General features: G+C 46.7%; 1 protein-coding gene across 3 annotated transcripts in view; it reads left to right on the top strand.

Moving 5' to 3' along the window:
- The first annotated feature begins 4761 nt into the window (after positions 1-4761).
- Slmb (beta-transducin repeat containing E3 ubiquitin protein ligase slmb) overlaps positions 4762-24017 on the top strand; it is a 34457-nt gene continuing 15201 nt past the window's right edge. The window contains exons 1-6 of one of the 3 annotated variants that reach the window (XM_077687608.1): positions 4762-4991; positions 13656-13818; positions 14577-14818; positions 17874-17948; positions 18808-19177; positions 20844-20929. In XM_077687608.1, coding sequence (XP_077543734.1) covers positions 13804-13818; positions 14577-14818; positions 17874-17948; positions 18808-19177; positions 20844-20929 — 788 coding nt within the window. In that variant the 5' untranslated portion in view covers positions 4762-4991; positions 13656-13803. Of the gene's footprint in view, positions 4992-5760; positions 6026-13655; positions 13819-14576; positions 14819-17873; positions 17949-18807; positions 19178-20843; positions 20930-24017 lie in introns of those variants that run through there. The other 2 variants (XM_077687607.1, XM_077687609.1) reach the window with 2 other exon arrangements.

Genomic DNA, 24017 nt, shown 5'->3' on the forward strand with positions numbered 1-24017 from the left:
AGTATGTTATAGTTTTTTCGATTTTCTTGGGTTCTCACAATTGTTATCACGTCCCTCACATTCTCTTCAGTTCAATTTTACTCTTAGTTTTAATTCTTAACCTTATTACCAATTCTGACTTGGCCAATCCCCCAGAGTGGGTAGGCGCCATTGATTTATCGGTACCAAATTTAAATTATTACTTGCACCGCTCTAATCTGGCCCCGTCGCCGCTATGTGCATTCTGCAATGAAACAGAAACAATCGACCATTTCTTCTCCTGCCAAGTCCTCCTCTATAAGACGAAGCTACTTACAAGGCACATTCAACCGGCTGAACCTCCCGCTGTCTGCTACACTGATTTTGTCATTCGGGGCGAAAGAACTGGGATTCTGCCACGGGGATCTTTGCCGTGTGTTACACTCATCCTAGAATCAGGCCGTCTGCCGTGTTAATCATTTGGCCCTGCTGGATGTCCCTGTCAAGCCTATGTGCGCCTAGCTCACTGCTTCATCTGCACCACGTTCTCTCTTCGTGGTTCTTACTTCCTTATTTTCATTCAATGGTGTTCTTTTTTGCCTTTTTTATTTCTTTCTATAATCTCCTTACTTTTATTTCTCTAGTCAGCTACTGCTAATCTATTCTAATATTTAAATATTTTTCTTTCCCTACAAAAACTACATAATTTCTTTTGGTAAGGCACCCATTTCCTGGCCAATCCCCCTGAGTGGGTATGAGCCATCTCACTGGTACCACCACCACCACCACCAACCAACCAACCAACCAGCTGTGTGGCCCGTCAGAAGGTAAGAAACGAGCTTGTAGTATCTCTCTACGAATTATTGCAGTCATATCTGAACATTATTGCCTCCTGGTTGGACAGTATTTGTCTCTATGAATGTCAACAAATGTTCCTTATTACTTTTTCCGATCTCAGGCCCTGTTAACGTTACTCTCAGTTACAGACTGCATAATTCCTCAGGTTCCTTCTTTAAAGTACCTCGGGATTATTTACACCAGTGAACTTGACTGGACCCCACATATAGTCCTCATTGAGGCCAAAGGTGCACGTGCTGTTGGGATGTTGAGAAGTCTCAGTCGTAGAAAGAAGGGCATGCGCAGAGAGACCCTTCTTATGATATACAGAATGTACGTTCGCCCCATTTTAGAGTTTGGGTGCGTGTTATTCGCTGGGTGCGCCGCGTATAAGCTTCATCGTCTGGTTATTCTGGAGCGCCAGGCTCTTCGCTGCTGCTTAGGGTTGCCTAAGAATGCAGCAAATGCAGTAGTTTACTTGGAAGCGCGCGTTCCTCCTCTGCTTAATAGGTTCTGGATACTGACTGTTGAAACTTGCCTGAGAGCTTATAGCTCTGAGGTGAACAGGGAGCAGTTTATCTTTATTGCAGAACCAGGTGCGTTTATGGTGCACCAATGGCCCAGGTCCTTATGTCCACAAAGCACTTTGGTTCAGAGCTTCCTTTCTCCATTGGGTGTAGCAATAAATCAGGTTATTCCATATACTGACAGGAGTTCTCCTCTTTCTATCAATTTCCGGAACATTTTCCCCAAAAGTGCTAAACTTTTACCAGCCCGGCTGCTCAATCGTCTTCTCGAAGATTATTTGGCCTCTATGCAGCCAGGTGCTATAATATATACAGATGCCTCTCAACGAGAAGAAAAATCCGGTGTAGGAATATTTTCCCTTTCCCTTAACTGGACCTTTTTGGTTCGTCTGGGTGATTTTATCCCCATATTCTTCGCGGAATTCCTGGCAATTGTCCTGGCGCTACGAAAGCTCGATGTATCTATTACATCTCCAATCATAATTTCTGATTCTTTTTCTGTATGCTTAGCCCTTTCTTCCCCTAAAGACACTCCTCTTCTGCAGACGTTTTGGTCACTCCTGCCACCTCACTTCACTGAAATTAACCTTCTTTGGGTTCCTGGTCATGCGGGGATCACATTCAACGAGTCTGCCGACTGTCTAGCAAGGATAGCACTTTCTGGGCCTGTAGTAGACGTCGTAGAGCCGACACCTTTAATAACAGCAGCTAGGTACCGTAGGATGCTGAAACTCCAAGAATAGCAAGAATCGGTTTTATTATCATTAAGAGATTTTAATCATTTTAAATTCTCATGGAAACCTGAATGGTGCCCTTCACGCAACTTAGAGGTGGTTATTACAGCCTTACGTTGTCGAGTACCCCAGTTAAATAGGTACTTACACAGGTCCCGTCTGGCGCCAACAGCTCTGTGCAGCTATTGCAACGAAGACGAGTCTGTCGAACACTACCTTGTTGACATGCCGATGTTTTTCCCGACTGAGACGTCAGTCCCTGGAGGTGCCGCTTTACAGTTTGGGGATATCCCTTACAGTGCCGGCTATACTATCGTTCGGGGCATCCGAAACGGGGTTCTGCCGCCGGGATGGATGGATGGATGGAAAGGACTTTATTGTGTAAATCCTGCAGTAGGTAAAGCCCGGTTGACGGGCCGACCTCAACGTGGCCGTGCGTTGCATCCTCTTGGGCAGCCCTACTCGACAAGAACCCCTTTGCGGAGTCCGTGCCTTTCGAGCGCCTTGAGAACCTGCTGGATGGCCCACTCTTGATCCGACTTGTTGGTTGAGGTGATGCCGGGATGTTGGTTGGTTGGTTGGTTGGTTCCTTATGTTATGGCGTGTACCCACGCGGGGGATTGGCCAAGAAGCTGCCTGTAATAATTAGGCTGTGACCCGGTTTATTTTAGAGAGAAAGAAAAAAAAAAGAACTACGAGAAAAAACATTGAGAGTAGAAAAAGAAATCTTTGGATAGAACAGGATTGTCAGGAAAAAAAACAAAAAAACTTGCGAATGAAGGCATAGCTATCTAGCAGGGCGTCCGGCCTGTCGCCGCAACAAAGGAATGAAAGGCGATCACGACATCTCTGTGGCAATATCCTATGACGGAAGCACCCAGGGAAAGAATAACGGTTAAAGATAAAGGGAGATTCAGCCGATTAAACGTGTATTCAAGGTGCGTGCGTCGCATCGAGGAAAAGCTGCGGCAATTTAAAAGAAAGTGTTCTATTGTTTCAGGGGCCTTGCAGAAAGGGCATTGAGGAGATAACGCCTGACCAGCTTTGTGTAGATACAAATTTAAAGGGGGGATTCTGCAACGAAATTTTGTGATTGCGACCTCACATTTACGAGATTCGCAGAATTTAGGCTTCCATAAGTGAGAGAGGTGAATATAGTCGGAGCATGAACGAAGGGCATCTTGCCGATTAATTTGTAAAACTTGAAGGCGCCTGAACTTCGCCCCCAAAAGAAAACTGTCAATTGGGCAATTCACGACGGCAGGACCCCCAAGAGCCAAATTGGCTAATTGGTCTGCCATTTCATTGAAGATTATCCCTGCGTGACCAGGGACCCACACTAACCGGATCTCGCGAAGCTGGTAAGGAATGAATGAACGGAATGACCTGAGAATGGAAGAATCTTTATCATTTGTTAGAGCAGTGCATACGGAGAGAGAATCCGAAAGGATAACCACCCCCGCAAATCTGTGCTGTAGTTTATTAAGGGCTAAGATTATCGCCAATAATTCTGCCTGAAAGATCGGGGTATAGTCTGGCAGCCTGATTGAGAAGGACCAATCTAGATACTGAGAATATATTCCTACCCCAGCCTTCTCATCACTTTGTGAGGCGTCTGTGGCAATGACGACATCAGTATGAAGAGTGGCCAAGTGATCTTCAAGTAAATGATTGAGTAATCGGGCCGGCAATAATTTCGCATGCGAAGGAAAAATGTTGTCCAAGCTTATGTCGACAGGCGACACATTATCAGAATAGGGCTGGAGTAGAAAAAGATCTGCACGAAGAGGCTGCAGCCATGCCTGAACGCAATCCAATTGAGGACGCTGAAATCGGGGCCACGTAAATCCTCGAAAAAGGTCAGGCCTCAAGAGGAAAATGGGTTGAGCCTCGTATAATGGAGATTCAAACAGTTTGAGAAATGTTACAACAGTTTAAAATTTAAATCGATCCAGAAGTGAAGGCAACCGTGCCTCAAGGTACAATACAGAGTTAGCTACATACTTTGGCAACCCTAAACATAAACGCAACGCCAATCTCTCAATAAGAAATAGGGGATGGAGTTTGTACGTCGCGCAGCCAGAAAATAACACACAACCAAATTCCAATACTGGGCGAACATAGCAACGATAAATCATTAGCAGGGCGTCTCTACGCATACCGAATTTATGATTGCATAGCCTACGCAGCACTCCCGCAGCTTTTTCACCTTTGGCAGCAATGTGCGAAATATGAGGACGCCATGTGAGGTGGTCGGGATGTATGCTCTGCCCTCCTGCGCTATATTGAAAATTCAAAACGATTCTCTTTATGATTGCGATTGGTCACCCTCGCTTTGATTTTGCAGGATTTTTTTTTTTTAACTTTTTCCAACCGGTCTAAATTATCTTTCCTAAGCGTCTCGTGATTAGATAAGAATTCCATTCATTTTAACCATCCTCTGTTGATTGGCCGATCCCCTGATTGGGTATGTGCCATACCTAAAGGCGCAACAACAACAACAACAATAATGCAACTTGAGAGATGCGAGGAAAAAATATTTCTGGGTTAGGCGGTTGCGAGGGAGGAGGAAGAGCGCCCGTGGCGCAAAAGGGGCTTTTGAATTTTCCGCCTTGGCTGACCTTTATCTGAGGTGGTGGCGGGACTGGTCGGGCTGCCACCGTGACCTCTCTAGCGGCCCCTTCCTACGCTTTTAGGAGCAAGAAGATACGGAGCAAAAGACGCATCCTGAAAAAGGCCGCCAGAGGCCGCCATTTCCGTTGTTCCACCACGTTTCACACTTCCGTCTTTGTGCGGCTGATAGTATTGTTGTGTTTACAGGGAATATACTTAGCTTGTGTTGCTGTTCCGTCTTAAACCATAGGCTGTAGAGTTCGAAGTTTTGGACAAGGTGATGGAGACAGCGCTGGCCGAAGAGAAAAGCGTGCCTGGGCAGGTTGGTATGAACATTTGTGTAGCGTCGTCGTCCTGGTGATTATCGAGGCGCCCGCTCGGTTTCAGGTATTACTGTTGCTCCGCAGGTTGCCCAGCGGTATTTAAAATATGGCAGTGAGTGTTGCTGCTTTAATATACTTGTGTACAATGCATTATTAAGGTTTCTGTATACAGTTTCTTCTAGGCCTAATAGATCGAACGCGATCGTAGTGGCCTGTCATTTTCTCTCAATTGCCTTGGCTGTTTTATTTTTAATGAATGCGTCCGCTGGCGCAATCAGTCCGAAGTTTAGCGTTCAGCAAATACATTTCTACGAAAAAAAAAAGCGCTTACTTGGGAACTTCGTCATGTACCAACCAGTTTCGCTGTTCTCGCTGCCTTGTTTGCCAGATTAGGTTTTGCTTTCCAGACTTTGCATTGTCTAATGGTTATCAGCTATTCTCTGCTGGTGGCAAAAGCCTGAGTTCTTGGCGTTTGTTATTTACCGTGCTTGGATGTCGCGTTTCGCCGCTATCGAACGCTCGTTTCGGAACTAGGCTAGCACAACGCCTAAAGTTACGTAAGACTATTGTGTAGCTTGCTTTGTGCGGTGATTCCTTTCTTGCCGATTGTTGCACCGAATGATTAGCCGCTATTTATTTAGCGTGTTTGATTTCGGCAAACCTTTCGGGATTAGATCTGTGGTTAAACTTGTTGGTAAACATTGCATTGGTTAGGCCTAGGAGGTGAGCGCCCTCTGTTCGAACGCGTCCGGCTCGTGCCCATGCGCCTCCGCTTGCACATAGCTCGGCCCCGTTTTCGTCTCGCGTGCCGGCAACCGGAGCCCCATTTTCCTGAGGCATCGGAGCGAGCTGGTCGGACGCGCATCGCTGTCTCGGCCGGAGCCGCTGCCTGCTCCGGTGTCTGCCTACCCGTGCTGCCCGCTCGTAGGGGGTCCTCTGCCTTTTGCGTCTGAAGGCGACCGGCTCATAGCTCGCGCCGTTCCGTTCTAGCGGCCTCGCGTTCATTTGCGTCGCTGGATCGGACTTCATGGGTGTAAGTGATTTCCGTGACATTCGGCCATATTTTGATATTTCAATTGAGGCTTATTTGTGACAGTACGGAGGAAAGCAGGCTTCAAAGCAGCCGATCCTTAAAGCCTGCCTTCCATCGTCCTCGCTTTAGCTGTTTTGTGCCGTTCGAAGTGTTGCACCTGTTTCGAACGAGTCTGCTTACTGTTAATTGCCTATGGGCCGCTTTTCCACGGTAGAATTTCTCCGTAATGTCTTTTTATAGCTGCTTGTTTGAGCATTTAGGGCAAGGCGGCGAGCAGCTCGTGCCGGTGTGCTCGCGCTGGCTCGTTCACATGCACGCCCAGAGATCGAACGTCGTAGGCTTGACTGTTCCATTATGCTCGGCCGTAAGTTATAACATGGTTGTGCCACCGAGACTTACTTGTGTCAGTGCGGATGAATGCAGGTTTCCAGGCAACCGAGCCTTGAAGCTTGCGTTCCACCGCTCTCGCTGTAGCTTGCGCTCCGCCTTGGCATTTTCGTATTCGTACACTGGTGCAAAGTGTAACCACGATGTAACGGCGTTGAGTTTTTCTGCAAGATATCTTGATGCGTTTTAATACCCCTGCTACACTAGCGTCCGAATGTCATCTGAACCAAATGCCATTTGACTCATACCTGTGCTACACGAGCGTTTCGAAGGCAGAGTCGAATGTCATTTGACTCAAATGACACCTTTGAGCTGCTACACGACGTTTTTCAAGGGGCTTTGGTTGAAATGCCATTTGAGTCAAAGGAGCACCTTCGAGGTTCTCAAAGGCCTTAGAGACGCGAACGGTCGTACTCTCGGGAGCAGTTTCTGCATGCCGTAATTACTAAGACAATTATGTACGAGTTTAAAGGGTTTAAAGTGCACAATCGTCATAATTTCTTACTTGTTTTTGTTTTATATCACTCGCTCTAGGATCACAAGGTAACTTGGTATTCATAACCGACGCTGTGAAAAAAAATTTGTTTTTCAGCGCATGTTTTGTGCACGCTTATAGATTGTTATTAATTTGATCGGTAATAACGCTAACTCTAAAATTAACTTTTTGCCTAACGAAACAGGGCAACAGTGGTACCAAAACATGGCGGGTGAATGCGGAAGCTTTCAACTGCCTTTGAGAATTGTGTAGATCGGCGGAACTCCTAGTTTGAATGGTATTTGAAATTTCGAATGTCATGTGACTGAAATTTCCTTTCGAACGCTCCTGTAGCACAGGTATGTGAAGTGGTGCTGCTCAAATTGCATTCAAGCCTAATCAGCACCCAGAGAGACATTGGGGGCTCTCAAATGCCATTTCTAGCGCTCGCACACAGCGTTCCAAGTCAGCATAAACAAATACATGACTTCATTCACTAAATCATATCGAGATGTAGTAATCCCATACTCTCAGCTTTAATGCCAAAAACTTTCAAATGCCATCAAAATTGTAGTGGAGCACTGCGGATTTTGAATGGCGTTCGAAGCCCCTCATTTGAGTCAAATGAAATTCGGTTCGAATGACATTCGGATACCAGTGTAGCAGGGGTGCTGTTTCCTGCAACGTGGGGTAGATGATGGCACATCTCTTGTTTGTGTTTTGGTTACTGTTTTTCTGAAGTGCTGAGTGCTTTTTTGTGGTAGTGTGATTCACTGCCGAATTGTCAGGTTGAGCGCATTATGAATGTCGAGGTCGCTTAATTGCAGTGCTCTGCAGTGTTTGTGTGTGTGTGCTGTAAAACTGCACCCAATGTCAAAACTGTCAAATGACATTTAGTGACACCACACGTGAGGTCTGTGTCTCGTCCTGTTCTGTATTACACCCAGCGTTAACAGTGACAGGCACTGGCTGCAGTCTCAGTTGTAGCAACATTACAGATAAAGAAAGATGCGTGCAGGGGCGGTATTCTCGAGTTTTGTCCCTTTTGCGTCTCTTTCAAAAGTGCCCCTTTTGGCAAGCCCTGATTGGCTAAAAGCAAACAACCGGAAGTGACGTAACGCAAGCGCGGCAAACCTACTGCCAACGCTCACTGCTTAACCGGAAGTACGTCACGAGGAAGGGGCGCAAAAGGGACGTTTTCAAAAGGGACAGTTACGAGAATACCGCCCAAGATTTGTGTGGCTGTTGATTAATCGTAGATTGTACAATGTCGCCTCTGATATGCTGTAACGTCAGTCACCACCCAAAGAGCCCTGGGATGTTAAAAGGGTTCTCCCCTAGACTAATTTACAGGTTTAAAAAACATAATGGAATAGGTGTCCGAGGTGTCAATAGAAGATTTTAGAACAGCATCTGAAGTTTGTTGGCTTGCGTGGGGTTTTAGCGTTAGCTCCCAGCTCCTTAATTTTAAGGGCTTTACTTTACTTAGTAGTCTTACTAAAGCAAGCTTTACTTTAGTAAGACAAGGGACAGAAAGCTAAAAAAGGCAATACGATTTTTCATATTTTTCTCTTCCGCAGCTTCTGAAAGACAACGAGTTGACGCGCCCTAAATCAGTATCTTAATGTGAATGATTACACTTGTGACTTGTGCATGCAGCACAGCACCAGATGCATTAAGAGGCCTCGAGCATTTCCTTCGGGTTTCAGATTGAAATAAACAATGCACAGAAAAATAACAAAACAATGCACGTGTGTCTATTGCACAACTTTTTGAGAAACCAAGAGTTTAATAGCCATGCCTACCTTCGAGGTTTTTCTTTTTAGATGAAATAGAAGGCATTAGAGAGTTATAGCAGATCGGAGAAACGGTTCCGGTACGGTAACGTCTAGCGTCTGGACGCCACCGCGTATGCGCAGAACCCTACCATATACCAGAGCGACTTGGCCGCACGGTACCGAGACGTACCGTGTGTGCCGTTCGAAAGTGGGCAGGCGCTTTGGAAGAGTTTGGGAGACGTACGATTGGCTCATGCCTAGTCGAACAGATTGTAAATATGAGATCGTTTAAGAAAAATGAGGTTGCAACAAGTGAAATCCGCGCGATTCTGACAGCTCAAGCAGCAAGCGAAACACGGTCCCGGCCCAACTGCCGTGGCTTGTGTCGTCGAGCAACGCATGTCCGATAGCTTCTTTTAGGTTAAATAAAGGCGATGCGGCTACGTAACTAGTATTAACAGCAACATGGGGCCCGTCTACACATCGGCGAGTGAGGAACAAGCGGTATCAGTGCGAGGGACTCTCAAATACAACGAAAAACTAGAAACAGCCAGCCGTATGTACTGAGAGCCCAGCCTTACCTGCTGGTGCAATCTATTGAAATGGCGCAGAGGTGAAATGCCCACTTCATGTTCATGCAGCCGCAGTTCAAATCTCCGTAGGGGCGTTGGATGTTTTCTTTTTTTCCTAATATTGTCTTTAGCGCTTTTGAGAACTTAAAACTAATATTTCAGCGCAGGAAATGCCACAGATTCACGAAAAATTGCCAAACGACGTACAACACAAGTCGCTCCCAGTCACGGTAGCATGGCCGGTAGCAGGAGGCTATGCCGGTAGTTACAGTCTGCTATAACTCTTAAAACGAGGCTTCCCGGTACGGTCCGGTAACGAGTACCGCGTACCGTGCCGGAACCATTTTTCCGATCTGCTATAACTCTCTATTATTGGGGATCACAGTTGCTATGACTAATTTAAGCAGTGTTCATTCGGGGGCCGGATCACTGCATTGTCGTGGTGGCTGGTGACAATGGAGGAAGTAGCATTTGCTCAAGTTGTGCGAAGCCTCCCGGCCACCGTCACATGGAGGCTCTTTTGAACACCGCTTTAGAATGAAACAGCACCAAGATGGTGCAACAGCACCAAGATGGTGCCATGTTACCTGCTCGTACCATTCAAAACCAAAGTTTTTTGGAGCTGTCATGGCCGGTAGGCTTGAATGAAGCAGTTCAGCTTGTTTTGCTGTAGTGCAACTAGATTGAAATAGGAAGATTGTTGGGAACATTTGGAAGGAAGGACTTGGGAAAAGGATTTGGTTGGAAGGGCTTGGGGGAAGGATTTGGTTGGAAGGGCTTAAGAGCCAATTTCTGCTGTCAAAAGGGTTATAGTTGGCTTTTTGCCAGCACAACAGCTGGCTGGTTGTAGGTGATGCATCACACCTCGGAGCATTACCTGGTTGTCAGGGAGGGAAATGAAGTTGGGTAGCTAAAACAGTGACCGATGGTTCTTTGTCCTTAGTGGTAGAGGGTTGTGGCAAACTTGGGAGTAGTGAACGGATGTTTGTACGCATGCAGTTTGCACAGGCACTCATTGTTCCCACAACTTAAAGCACCTTGATAGCCTAATCTGGTCACTGCTGCCTGTTATATTGCTAAAAAATATCTTTTAATGTGGTTAGGTGCCGAGTCGCAGCAAATCAAGCACTAAAGAGGTGGTGGCATTTATTGCAGTGAAGGTCAATGTAGCAAAGTTCTTCCTTTTGTATCTGGCAGTTATGCCTACCTAGTCATCTGAATGAGCTGTAGGTTTATTGAGCTGCTTAAAAGTACCACGAAGACAAAATACAAGTTTACTTCATTTGAAAAAGCAATACCTCAGAATAGGTCGTGCCCTTCATAATGAAAACTGTTCAAGGTGGCTCGCCAGCCACTTTCTCATTGCCACATGAAGTTGCAGGGGCTAGTTTTGGGATTGACAGCGGCTGCCCACACGCTACCGCCCATAAACAGGCTGCAAGAGTGTTGGTGTTTCTGGTTGCGTTCGATGGCGGCGCTTCAGGGCTAGTGTGGAGATAACTCTTGTTACTTTTTCTTTGGTACCTCACCCGTGTTGTTTTGGTACCTGGCTGCTGAACTTGCGTTAAAGGAATGTTTTATTTGTGTTCTTGTGTGTGGTGCGTGTGCGAAAACATCCTTTGGGCCTGAATGGGGTTTAGCGAGTTTAAATGGTTAGAGTGGTGTATGTTGTCTTTGTGGTCCCTAAAGTGGTGTGTCAGTTTTGCTTTAAAACCAATATTTAAGTGCATGGAGAATTCAGGAATGGCAGCACAGTGTAGTGCAATTGATATCCAGGATTTAATTATTTTATTTATTTATTCATACTGCCACGAGGGATTGTTGCAGGAACGGCAAAATAATACAATCTTCAACATAATGCAAACATACGTTTACACGCACATTATACAAATTTTGAAGATAGTATAGGCTTGTTCACCTAAATGTGGAACATTTCAGCATTAGTACATCACAACAATCATGCAGCTGCAAAAAATACTTGTACTACGAGCTTTATTTTTTGTATGTGGGCTGTATGCTTTCTGAAATTCAGGAAAACACACAAACATTTCTTGTGCTGAAGTTTAACATTGGATGTCATGCCTGTAAATCACTACATGCACCACAAGCTCAATTTTTCGTTTGTAAGCTCATAGGGTCCAAAAGATAAGAAAAGAAAGCACACAGTTTTTTGCTCGAAATAAACAAAATTCAGGGTTGAAAAGGTTAGACATGCCATGGGGTAGGGGGGTATATGCAGTGGTTGATGTCCACATCTTGTGCGTTGCACCTAAAAAGCTTTAGTGCTGCTCTTGTAATCAGCTGTTTGTAGATGCTTTCTAAATGTATGATTTGCTCCTCTTTACAATATTTATGTTGACTGCTGCATCTTATAAACCAACTCAGAGTGTGCTGTTTTTACTAGTCATGCGGGCGGAGATCTGCAGTTGCACACATTCAGAGTGCATGAGAATGGTTGTAGTTGCACGCATTCAGAGTACATGAGAATGGCCGCGTTTATTAGCCAAAGGAGTGTTGAAAGGTGTGCACCGTTGATGTTGGTTGGGTTACTTAAGGCACCTGAAACATGTCGGTCACACACAGTTGACATTCCCTGGGTGACATTTCCCTAACACTGAAAGGAGCAGGTGTACTGGCTCCTTTCTGTGTGTCAGTGGCAGTTCTGTTGTCTGCACTGAGCAGCAGTGCGACGACATGTGGCTGCTTGCTTAATGTTACCCTTGGAATAGTGCAGAATTGACTGACACTTTCAACATGTCTTCATGCACCCATGTTAGACCTATCAAGTAGATAGCTGTTGCTTATGTCAAGCTATGTGTGTGCGTGTGTGTGCGCATGCGTGCGTGCGTGTGTGTGTGTGTGTGTGTGTGTGTGTGTGTGTGTGTGTGTGTGTGTGTAGACATTTTAAGAACAGCTCCAAGTTTCTCGAGGGGGGGGCCTATGCAAGGTGTGGCATTCAAGGTTTACTATGCCTAATGGACTAGTTTCAGTGAGCTGTCCAGCTTATTGAAACCACGTTTCCATGAAACAATGTGCTGACCTAAAAAGAAAGCTTAGCTCTTTTTTTTCTTTTTTTTTTTTTTTTTTTTTGTATCAATGGGTTGCCGCCTCTCCTATCTCCTCCCAAGAATGTCTGTAGTGGCATAACTAGATGCAGCATATTCTAGAGATAGCTTCTGCCCCGTGTGACTCCCTTGTGCACCGATGGCACCAGGGGAATGTGGCGCTGCCCGTAGCAGTGTGGTAGCTGGCCACGCCGTCCTTCCGGCCTCGCCCTTTCTGCCGTCAGTTGGCTTCGTCATGTGTTTTGGAGTGCCACGTTGTTCCCCCATTTGGGGCGAGAAGCAGTCAACAAGGTTGTTGCTTTGTGCCTGTATGGGACACTGGGCACAGAAAAATTGTTCGTGGCGCTTGAGTAGCTGCTAACGGGCTATGAAAGTGAAAGCCTACTGATATATCAACTTCTTTACTGATAAATTGTTGATGATGATGGTGATGCCCTCAAATTTTGGCGCGACCCACAAGGGGGGATTGGCCAGGGCTGAATACCTTACTGTAATTCATGAGGCCCTCAAAATACTAGTTTATCTCTGGACAGACAGAGGCCGTAAAATGAAAATTCTTTGATTAAAATCTCAATTGCCCAATAATTAGTACCCATCAGCAATTCAAGCGACCTGAAGCAGAAAGAAAAGCTTGAATGCAGTTATATGTAGTATCCCGTTTTGCATTCCCCAAATTTGTTGCCCAAATGCTAAATAGGGTATTTGCGTCCTTCTTCACTTCCTTGTCTTTTGGCACCTAGATGTTTAGTTACCTTTTTCTTCCTAGATGTTTTTCACCTAGATTTCTTTTATCATTTTCTTTCTTGTTATCTTTTCCTTTCTTTTTCTTTTCTGATATAAACAAGGTCACAGCCTAACCTTTACAGGTGGCTTCTTGGCCAATCCCCCTCACGGGTATGCTCCAACATTTAAGGATACCAATTAACCAACCAACCAGGCCAGATATGTTGCTTCACTGAAGGCTATCATTGGTGATGTGAGCATGAAAATCGCATACGTGCTACAGGTTTACAAGTGGTGGCAGAAGGTGGTGTGCATATCGAGATGTTCTCAAGTAATGACTGATTTTGCAACTAGGTCTTGCGGCAGGCATAGGGAGAGGAGGTCGTGTGCTGATCTCGGTCGGCCACATTTCAAGGGGGGGTGAAATGCAAGGCATCCGTGTACCGTGAGGTGTCGGCTAATGCTATAGAACTCCCAAGTATTAATAGAACCCCAACAGCCTGAGCCGCCTCACGAAATGTGCAGAGACAAAACACGTTTGATACTGCAGTGCGAACTGGGCCTGTAAAACAGTTCATTTCACGGGAGTAATAAAGTGGGCTGACCAGATTCATTCTTTTACTCTTGCAGAAAGCGCGCAATACCCGAAACTGAAAATGCTGCCGACATGATGCTGGCGATGCCAGGCGATGCGCTAATTTCAGCTGCACGCCTTACCGTGCCCTGTTGACCTGGTCAACAGCACCGCCACCCCGTGGCATCAGCGCGCTGCGGGGTCATGTTTCCGCCACCGGTACTCACACCTCCCCATTCTGGCCACCTTAACTACTCTACATATGCTTCATCTGATGACCTAGTTTGAAGTGCACAACTTGGTTAAATGGCTTCCAGGCAACTGTGCTCCAGAAGGCTCAGTGGTAAAATAACAATGCAAAAACAAATACTGCACTGCTTGCAGTTGCGTGATAAGTGTACATAGGAATGTTCTTTAGCATCGGTCTTTGATATTCACGCTGTGCAATTCGCTACTTGTGCTGTCGCCATGTAAAATTCAAATCTATTTCGTGTAGGTGCCCTTTAATCAGTCACTTTCCTTAATGTCTTTGTGCCGTAGGTGGACATTCATGCTGGTGTTCTGTTAATTTCTGAAGTTAATGCCAAGCATGTCTCTGTGCCCCTGAGGTTGACCTCCTTTAGCTTATATTACCAGGTTGCCTTCACTGTCTACATGCTGGGGCAGTACTTAATTTAAGCCAAGGTAGTAGAGCGGTTGCTTAGTTATGGTTGGGTGCACCTTAAGTGTAAGTCGAGCAGCTATTCGAAGTTTCTTCATAGGTTGCGCAGTATCAGTGTGTGCATCGGCTGGGTTTGTGGGATGTTATTGCATGTAATTGAATCATCAGAATTGAGCATGTCACTATAGATGGCCATATGTGTCACCATAAACTGCAATGTTGGTCCCACTTGGACATTCGTCGCTGTTGGTTATTGAACGGGGGGAAGTGGACAACGGAAGGTGGCCAACCTTGTGCTTGCCCTACCTGGATGCAGGCCACCACTCAACTGTGCGACGCCAGCAAGCAGTGCGGTGGTGCCTCGCCTCCGGGGCATGCAGCATCGCAGTCTGATCGCGAGCGGTGCCTGATCTCCTTTGAAACGTGGCCCGAAGAGGTCCAGACTCAGTTCGTCGAGGCGCTGCTTGCGCGCATGAATCACTGCCAGCATTCAAGTATCAGCACTTTTCTAAGGCCCATGCTGCAACGAGACTTCATTTCCCTACTGCCAAAAAAGGGGTACGTGGGCTCCGTTCTCTCTTCCTCCTTGCAACACCCTGTGGGGCTGCCAGGTTGTATTGGTTGTCCTGACAGGCTCCATTCACCCGCTAGGTGCCGCACAGTGTTAGAATTTGGGTTGGGTAGGATTGAGCGTGGGACTGAACTTGCGTGTCATTGTGAATTTTTTGCCATTTTTCCACGTTCCTTTGATCTTCTAAGCAGTTCAATTTAACTTGTGTCATATTTATGCTAGACAAAAGAAATTTGTGGGTTTTTATTGCCTGAATCAATTGTGGTAACTCTTGTCGGGAACTACGTGTCGAATGTGCCAGTCCCACGTACAGTCAAGCTGTGTTGTGGTTTTCAACAAGCCTGGCTGAAGCAGAGTGATGTCAACAAAGGTGGTAAGTTTGAAACTTGTGCAGCTTTAAGTGCTTGTGGGTAGGGTTTTTGTGGTTACCTAGCCGAGCCCACGGGCCTAGGCCACCATGCTATCCCCCGGGGCATCAACCATGCGACCACCATGCCTGTAGAAGCGCAGCAAAGTTCACTGGACATGAGGGCTGAAACACAGTCGTGTATTTGGGAACTCCCAAAAAACGAGAGCTCAAGGCTCAGTGGGGTCAGTTTCCAGTTCTGTCTTCGCAAGCTTGTGGCATGGGTATTCCAACAACAGTGGCTGCTTCTGAAGGAGCAAATGCCTAATTTCAGGCCACAAACGGTCTGTTCATGTCTGGGTTCCATACTAATATATACTAAAGGGAAATCTGGCGCCACTGTCTAGGTGAGCCACGCTTCAGCGAACGTTCTGTCATGTACCGGGCAGGTACGTTCCACTTGTCCTTGGCATGGCTCACGTGACAGGCCGGAAAGCTGCCTCCGGCTGCAAAAAAAAAACAATATTACTGTAGAAGATTTCAAATTTGTTTTGTTATAAAATTGAAGCTCCAAAAAGATTGACAGGGATTGTTTAGAAACTCCTTGTGAGATGAACAAAGAAAAGTTACCTTTTTTTGTTGATTTTGGCTTTTAGTCAAAAAAGAAACCTTGTGATTAGTAGCCAGGCCAAGTAGGCAAGGAACGTCTCTAGCTGCAATGGTGGTGCCAACGGTGGCCCGCGATTGCAGCGCCAGATTTCCCTCTAGTATAAATGTATTAGTATGAATCACTATGGTTCATGTAAGTATGATAGGTCATTGAGCCAAGGAGCATTCTGAGGCATTCTAAGAGTAGTTATAAGGACTTGTGCTATGTGGACCATTTCAGTGACACATTAGAGGTTGGAGGGTCATGGCCAGCTGTGGCTCATATTGGCATTGGCACTGAGATGAACACGCATTCCGCTGTACTTTGGTGCATGAAAATTTTTAGTTGCAGCGCAGTCAAATCTAGGGTAGCATCAGGTAATAATCCTGGTAGACCATGCATCTAGATACTGATTTATTTTTGTGCACAGTTTTGTTTTTGGGCGGCGGTTGGGGCTGCCAGCAACATCTAGTAATGCACAAATGGTTTGATGGAGTTTTGTAAGGCTCGTGAGTTTCAAAGAGCATCGTAAGCCTCGTGTAAGTTAAAGAGCATGAAAGTCTTTGAAAGTGGTTATACAGGGTGTTGCATCTTCGCTGCTTCGTTCGCGCTCAAAATTCACACAAAGGTCACATTTTGTGGTCTATTTTGTTTGACACCGGGAACAAGGGTACTTACCTGTTCTAAAAGCAATTTTCGCCTATGGGAAAATGGCGGCCAATTTGGGCGTGTGCAATCTTGGGACGGTGGCGCCACCTGGGAAATGCAAAGCAAAACTCACAATGGCGATTCATGGTAGGAAGGAGCCAAATGAAGTAGCAGACAATCAAAAAACAACTTTTGTCCATAGTTTGTGATGGCCACAAATAGTTACATAAGAGCTCATACGAATCATAATAAAGTATGCCTGCAGAAAAGTATTCCTGCAGTAATACCAGTCATCTGGTTTCCGATTGTCTGTTGTCTGCTGTGCCAGGTTACCCCGCTTTCTGAAACAAGGCTCACGATTCTTCCTTCATGTTTGTTGCTTTGTTCTCATTTTAGTGATGTCATTCACTGCAGGTGAACAAGCTGCCTTTTCGTCTGCTGTGAATGATCTCAAGACGCCATGTCAGAAGCACAGGCATGCACGCACAGAATAATAAAAGTAAAGGGAGAACAATGCGATAGATGTGAACAAAGAATCTGGAGTGTTATTTTGGAAAGCAGGGTAACGAGCAGTGCAAACGATAGACGATCTGAAACCAGATAACTGGTATTGACGATAATACCGCGGGAATTCTTTATGGTGTACTTTATTATAATTTGTATGAGCTCTTATGTAACTATATGTGGCCATCATAAACTATCGACAAAAGAGGTTTTGTGATTGTCTGCTACCTCCTTTGGCTCCTTCCTACCGTGAATCGCCATCACACGTTTCGTTTCGCATATCCCAGGTGGTGTCATCGATCCAAAGTAACTTGCATGTCCGAATGGGCTGCCATTTTCCCATAGGGGAAAATCAATATTTATTTTAAGAATAAGTGCCATCTTTATTCCCGGTGTCAAACAAAATAGACCACAAAATGCAACCTTCGTGTGAAGTTTGAGTGCGAATTCGCTCGTGAGTGCGAATTCGCTCGTGTTTCATTTATCGATGTAACACCCTGTATAGCGACACAGTTTGAGTGTCATTGGCTTCAGTGACCATTTAAGTGAACTTGTGTGGGTGGCAGTAGTGACACCTGGTGATGTATTTTGATTTGGAACTCCACATTAGAGCTGGCTGGAGATGCTGGATTTGTCAGAATAGGCATCGTCATAAGAGCAGAGCCACTAAATGAAGCGAACTGAGTGAGCATGAGGGTAGATGATCAAAGGAGCAGAGCGGTGTAGCAGTCTGGGCTGTCTCCGGCACTTGAGGACATAAACTACTTTTTTGCTGAAGTTGATAATGACCAATGCGTGCTCATGGGGTGTGAAGTCATTTGGATGATTCAGTGTTCTGCACCTTTGAAGTACCTTTTTTTTTTTTTTTTTTTTTTTTTTTTGCTTTCTTTCCCAGGCTTGACCATGTTGCTGAAGCAATCCTTTCCTACTTGGATGCACGTAGCCTGTGCGCTGCTGAAGCAGTTTGCCGGTGAGAAACATTTATTCAACGGAAGTGTGCATACAGTGACAGCATTGCAGGGATTGTAGAACTGCACCGGTGTGCTTGTTTCCTTAAAAAAGGTGGTTGATAGTACTATTAGTAGGATAATTCATAGCATGGTGTGGTGCGAGATTAAGTGTAACCCACTAAGGAAATCCCACAGGCAAAGCTCTGTACCAGGTTAGCTCAACAAACATAGGCGAGTAAATTTGCTGGTTATTAATTACCATAGTTTTTGTATAGTTCAATGTAGTTGCCGTGAAATTTTAGTTGTCAAAATTTTGAAGAAGATGCATCGAAGACAGCTTTCTGCCTGTGTCTGTGTTTAAGGTAAGATCTTAGGGAGCTTTTCCCAGCCCTGTGAAAAAGCTGCTAATGCTAAAGCCACACCAACTTAATCGAAAGGGAGTTATAATGCAGTCATTACAGAGAGCATCATGAATCTCGGCCTATGAAAGCATCGACTTGGAGCCACCGACACGGCTTTGGTTTGTTCCTCTGTCTGGCAACTGTTGCCCATAGTTTGGGTAAGGAACACTGCAATAGGTGACCGGTAAAAAGCGCAGAGGCTCACAAAATACTCGCCCAGTAGCATCAATCGTTATTTATTGAATTCCAGATGCGTGAGCGCGAGTCCAGGAGAGCTCTCGAACCGGAAGTGGCGGGACTCTGCGGGAGAAAAAATGTACCCATGAGCCTTTGCGCTTTTTACCGGTCACCTATCCCAGCAGCAGTGCAGTGCACTGAAGCAAGACGTGGACTGTACCGCGACGCTGATACTTTTCGGGTTTTGTGCCACCACGAGCAGTGGGGGGTATATCCGCAAGCGTCTGTGTGCCTTGTCCAGGGAGTGGCGCCGAGTGGTGGCAGAGGGTGGCCTGTGGCGCAAGCTGATGGAGCGGCGGGTGACCACGGACCCCCTGTGGCGTGGCCTGGCCGAGCGGCGTGGCTGGATGCAGTACCTGTTCAAGCCACCCCCAGGCGAGCCGCACCCGGACCACATGTTCTACCGGCGCCTTTACCCACGCATAATTCAGGACATTGAGAGCATCGAGAACAACTGGCGCTGCGGCCGGCACAACCTGCAGCGCATCAACTGCCGCTCCGAAAACTCCAAGGGCGTCTATTGCCTGCAGTACGACGACACCAAGATTGTGTCGGGCCTGCGCGACAACACAATCAAGATCTGGGACAGGGCCTCCCTGCAGTGCGTCAAGGTGAGGGAATAGTGCTGCTGGGGCTGAGGGAAGGCATTCTTTAAGGGGCTCCGGCTGTCATTGTCTCATGTAGTTACGGTACTAACACTGGGACACTCGTTTTCCGACGACTTGCGCTATAAAGTAACTCGTACTGAAAGAAAAAGTGTATATACAGTGGAATTTTGATGATACGATTCCGGGTGATACGAATTTCAGGATGATACGAATTACTGATAAGTCTCGGTAAAATTGTATTGTCTTTAATGGGAAAAATTTTGGCTCTACAAACGGACCTGCGCGGCCGGGTGGATGATACGAACGAGCTGGTGAGGTGCCCGACTGCCAAGTGAGCAAGCGACGGCGACGTACGGGTGCTCTCTCTCCCCTCTTTGTCGCTCTTTCTCCAGGAACAGCGGGGCTGTTTTCTGTTCACGAAAAGGCGCCGCACACTCTACAGGCGCGCTGACGCCGCCACGAGACCACCTGCACGCTGCGCAGGGCGCTGCTGGCCACGACCGGTCGCGCAGTGGTGCAAGGCACTCGAGCAACCGCTTCTAACCGCTCTTTAAAATGTCGCTCAAAGCACATACGAAGTTTCTTGTGCAGTAAATGAGCTAATTTGGGCGAAAACAGTGCTGTAAAGCATCATCCGCACCACTAGTGAAAGTGCCCATGAAATATCTGCTGGGGTGCTAAGCCTAAACATCTCCGGCGAAGCCAGCCGACTGTCTCGAGCGCTTTGAAACTGCCGCCGTGAGGCGCACGCCTTCCAACTGGCGCAAGTCATCAGGCTCCTCCCACTGCCACGTGCGTCTGACCGAGGCACAGGCGCGAAAGCATTGACACGGGCGTGAAAATACCGCGCGCGCAATGCCGACGCGCACGAATCGCGTGCAAAAACGCTCCTGTAGTGAGCTTGGGCACCGCAAGTGAGGAGACGAAAGGCCAGACAGGACTGCTTGGTGACATGGAGGTTAAAAAAAAGCGAAAAAAGTCACGGATTTCTTCACGCGAAAGTAAAAAAAGAAATAAACCAAAGCTTTTTTTAGTGCTCAATTTTTTTTGGTCTGTGTTGGTTCATACGAACTTCAGATGACGAATATTTTTTGCGGTCCCGCAAGATTCGTATCGTCGAGATTTTACTGTAATGGGTAAGTGGTTCAAAATGAACACACGATTTAAAGATTTGCGGAACGGTCTCTGTCCGCTTCAGCAATTGTCAAGCAGAAGCTGTTTGTAGATGGATTATAATTTGTGTTACACTTAAGTACCCACCGGCTCTCAACGCTAGGCCTGATCGGGTCGGGTGGTTGGTCAAAGCAAGAAAAGGCATACTTACCTGGGGCCTCATTGATCGTCGAGGACGACCCCCAGGGCAAGGAGCAGGCATTGCACTGCGCTCGTGTTGACCCCTGCCACTACCCCGAATTGGGAAAATGGGGCATGCAAATTGCTTAAATCTGGTTCAACACAAGATAGGGCGCCACTGCCTCGGCAAGCGCGGGATTGCTCCTCCCACTGGCGCTTCTCTGGCGCCCAATCAGCACGCACCGTGTGGCAAGAGAGAGAGACAATCTTTGAAAACACGCACTACATGCTTCACCCTCCCCATGTTTCATGTTAGTGGAGATGGCCCAGGATTTTTCCCCCAACTGACTTTCTTCCCTTCCCCGTTTGCTTGCAGGTGCTGACTGGTCACACCGGCTCTGTGCTCTGCCTGCAGTATGACGACAAAGTTATCATCTCTGGGTCCAGTGATTCTACCGTCCGGTAAGACGGTAGTCCTCGTGCATCTTCACACTGAAGAACTGAGAAGTGCTTGGGAATCTAAGCGGGGTGGCGACTAAGGGGACTAGTCGGTGCATATCATGTCGTGAGAAAAAAAAATTCATGTACTCTGCACTGGCTTGCCAGGGATTTCAGATTTATGCACTAGTAGTGCACAAATTCGAGGACACCTGAAGCATGTCTCACACCACGGATGAGCAGGCAAACTAAGCACCCTGGGGGCCCTAATTGTGGCGGGTCGTAATATGACCACCTTGCGACACCTAGACAAACCTTGTAAATCGTTTGGTGTAGTTTTCGCGGAGTGGTGCTGCCCGGCGGACACTACCCAGGCGGGGAAGAAAGGGTAGGAGAGAGTAACAGGGAAGGGGCTGTTTTGCTATTATCGGCTGGCGCAACAGGTGGCGTTATACAGGGGGCATTGCTCAAGCCCACTATCTACAAAAGACTGACAGCAGCAGATTGTACCGACCAGGAGTCATTTTGTGAGGCTGATGGCTGATGATGCAGAGTTCTCATAGCTGTATGTGGTAGTCCTCAGATTTTGCGATGGCGTCTGCACTTGAGGGAAGTGGAACCTGTGTGTATTGTGTTCCTGCATTCTATCATTTATGCACCTTCTGGTATGTCCAATATAAACCATACTATACAGGAAGGGAACACGGTAGTGTTGCAGCCACACTTAGTTTGCTGGCCTTCTGGCACACCGGCACAAAGGTTGAACAGTTTGCACGGTGCAGGAGACATGGAGTCCATGTTTGGCGACCAGCAACTTTCTTTATGCTGCTACACGATGCGTTTATGTGTGTGTGCATTGTTTACTTTTCTTCTTTGTTAGAGGTTTCAACCTTTTGGTGCTGGTTTTTCCTCTTCTAAGGCCCCTAGGAACTGCTTTTATTACCACGCTAGGGATGCAGTTCTTTCACTTGGGTAATACATAAAGAAAAGCAGCAACCGTGACTCCAGTATTTATTAATAGCACCAGTCTGGCCTACAAGGACACGGGTGTATTGGAGTTCGGGTTGCGGCTTACCTTTGGTAGCTCACTCTTGTTGCAGGATTTAATATAATGTGCATCCACAAGCAAGAAATCCTATATTGCACAAGAAGTTGACCATGTAGTAAAAGATAGTTAGATTGAGCCTGATTGCAATGGCAGTTGCAAAGAGCCTCGAAGATAAAGCCAGTACCAGAACGTTGCAAACGCTGACAAAAGGAGAGAAGTGGAAGTGATGCCCTAATAAACAGTGCAGCATCAAGGAAGTTTCTGTCGTCGCTGTGGTGTTAATGCAGCATTTTCTGCACGGTGCAAATGCCTTTTGTTTCTGCACCTTGTAAAGCAGGCAGAATAAGGGTGGCACAAGGCAGGCTATTCAAGCTGCAAATCACAGGTCATTTATGGAATCCCCGTCCTGCGTGGTTAGGTCTTGCAAACTGGAAGCTAGATTAACGATAGAATACAGGAACTTCTGGGGAGTTGCAGGGCTTAGAATCTTTTCCAAAATTTGGCCAAAATATCAATTTTTCAAGATCGCCATTCTTGGAATATAGAGCTATTTTTATGCTGGTCAGCCAAATATCCAGACCAATTAGTACGTATTTGAGCCATGTCAATTTATAGCACCGATGACCATTAAAATCGGCCAAGATTCCACCTGAATAGCATTTTATAGACGACTCGCAGCTCAGGTTCTGTATGTGCTACGGCGTCCATCTTGGTCTCATTCAAAAGAGTGTCTTTTCGTTTTATTCCCCACCAGAAACGCTTCCTTTTGTCCGTTAGTTGCAAGTAACACCGGGATAGAAAAGCGCACCACCCAATTGGCTACTACCCGCCGCGGTGGCTCGGTGGCTCAGTGGCTAAGGTGTTGCGCTGCTGAGCACGAGGTCGCGGGTTCGATTCCCGGTCGCGGCGGCCGCTTTTCTGATGGAGGCGAAAAGCAAAAACGCCCGTGTGTACGAGATTTCGGCGCACGTTCCCCAGGTGGTCAAAATTAATCCGGAGCCCTCCACTACGGCGCGCCTCATCGCCTGCGCTGCATAGGCGCGTTAAACCCTGCAATCAATCAATCAACCAATTGGCTACTGACTGCACGTGACCACAGTGCGCAATCTAAATGGCTGGGCGTCGTGGGTCATCTGGTCGGCACTCATCACAGTGCGACGGCTCATGTACTCGTTCGTGCGAGGACCAGCAGAAGCCCCGCACGGCGTAATAATTAAATGTGTATCGATAACAGAAAGGAAGAACGAGCCATATTAGAAAGCGCCTGGTTCTGCGTGTCTGGCGGCAACTTACTGCGAGAACCGCACCGAAGCGGGGGTAGGCTTAGATTAGCGTATCCACGGGCTGCAGATTTGATAGCATTACCGGCACGATTACACCGGAGGGTGCACTGAGGTGCGTGTACATGAGCAGCAAATAGAAAGAAAAATGATAAGTGGAGGATGCCACTTGCCGACAGCGCACGGAAAGTGTATTCCTTAAAAGCGATGCAGCGGCGGGTCGGGCCGCATCCTGGCGCGCACTTCCCCGTCGGCAAGTTACCATATAGATGAGTGATTTGAGAATGATAAATGTTCGCACTGTGCACAACGTGCAGTGGTGACGTGGTATAAGAGTAGATAAAATAAATGTGGTTATCCCACCTAGGCAGCGCATGCACGTCGCAGAACAGTGTGGTGCATTCCATTATCACCCCATTGCAACTCATTTCGCGCAATGCAAATCGCCCTGGAGCCGATTTGATTGCAACAAATGAAGCAGTAACAACAAAATAACTTTTACTACTGTGGTGCGCGATCGGCACTTGAGCCCTGTTCGCCAAAGTGACGGCGCGCTGCCAACATCTGTATACAGAGGATTTCAGATTTCAGAAAATCTGGTATGCTCATGTTGAGAAAAAAGTGAGCTACATTGTAAAGCGTTTGTTTTTCTCGCATGCTCAACAGATAACTGTCAATTGTAGTAACACTTCAACTGTGATTTTCTCAGCTTATGTTTTTTTGCAAATGTGCCTAGCCTTAGAGGTTTTCAGGTTTTTTTTTTCGAAGGATTTTAATTAATGTT

The sequence above is a fragment of the Haemaphysalis longicornis genome, unplaced genomic scaffold, assembly GCF_048455015.1.
Source record: "Haemaphysalis longicornis isolate Haplotype H1 unplaced genomic scaffold, Haemaphysalis longicornis Haplotype H1 scaffold_1, whole genome shotgun sequence".
NCBI classification, from domain to species: Eukaryota; Metazoa; Arthropoda; class Arachnida; order Ixodida; family Ixodidae; genus Haemaphysalis; species Haemaphysalis longicornis.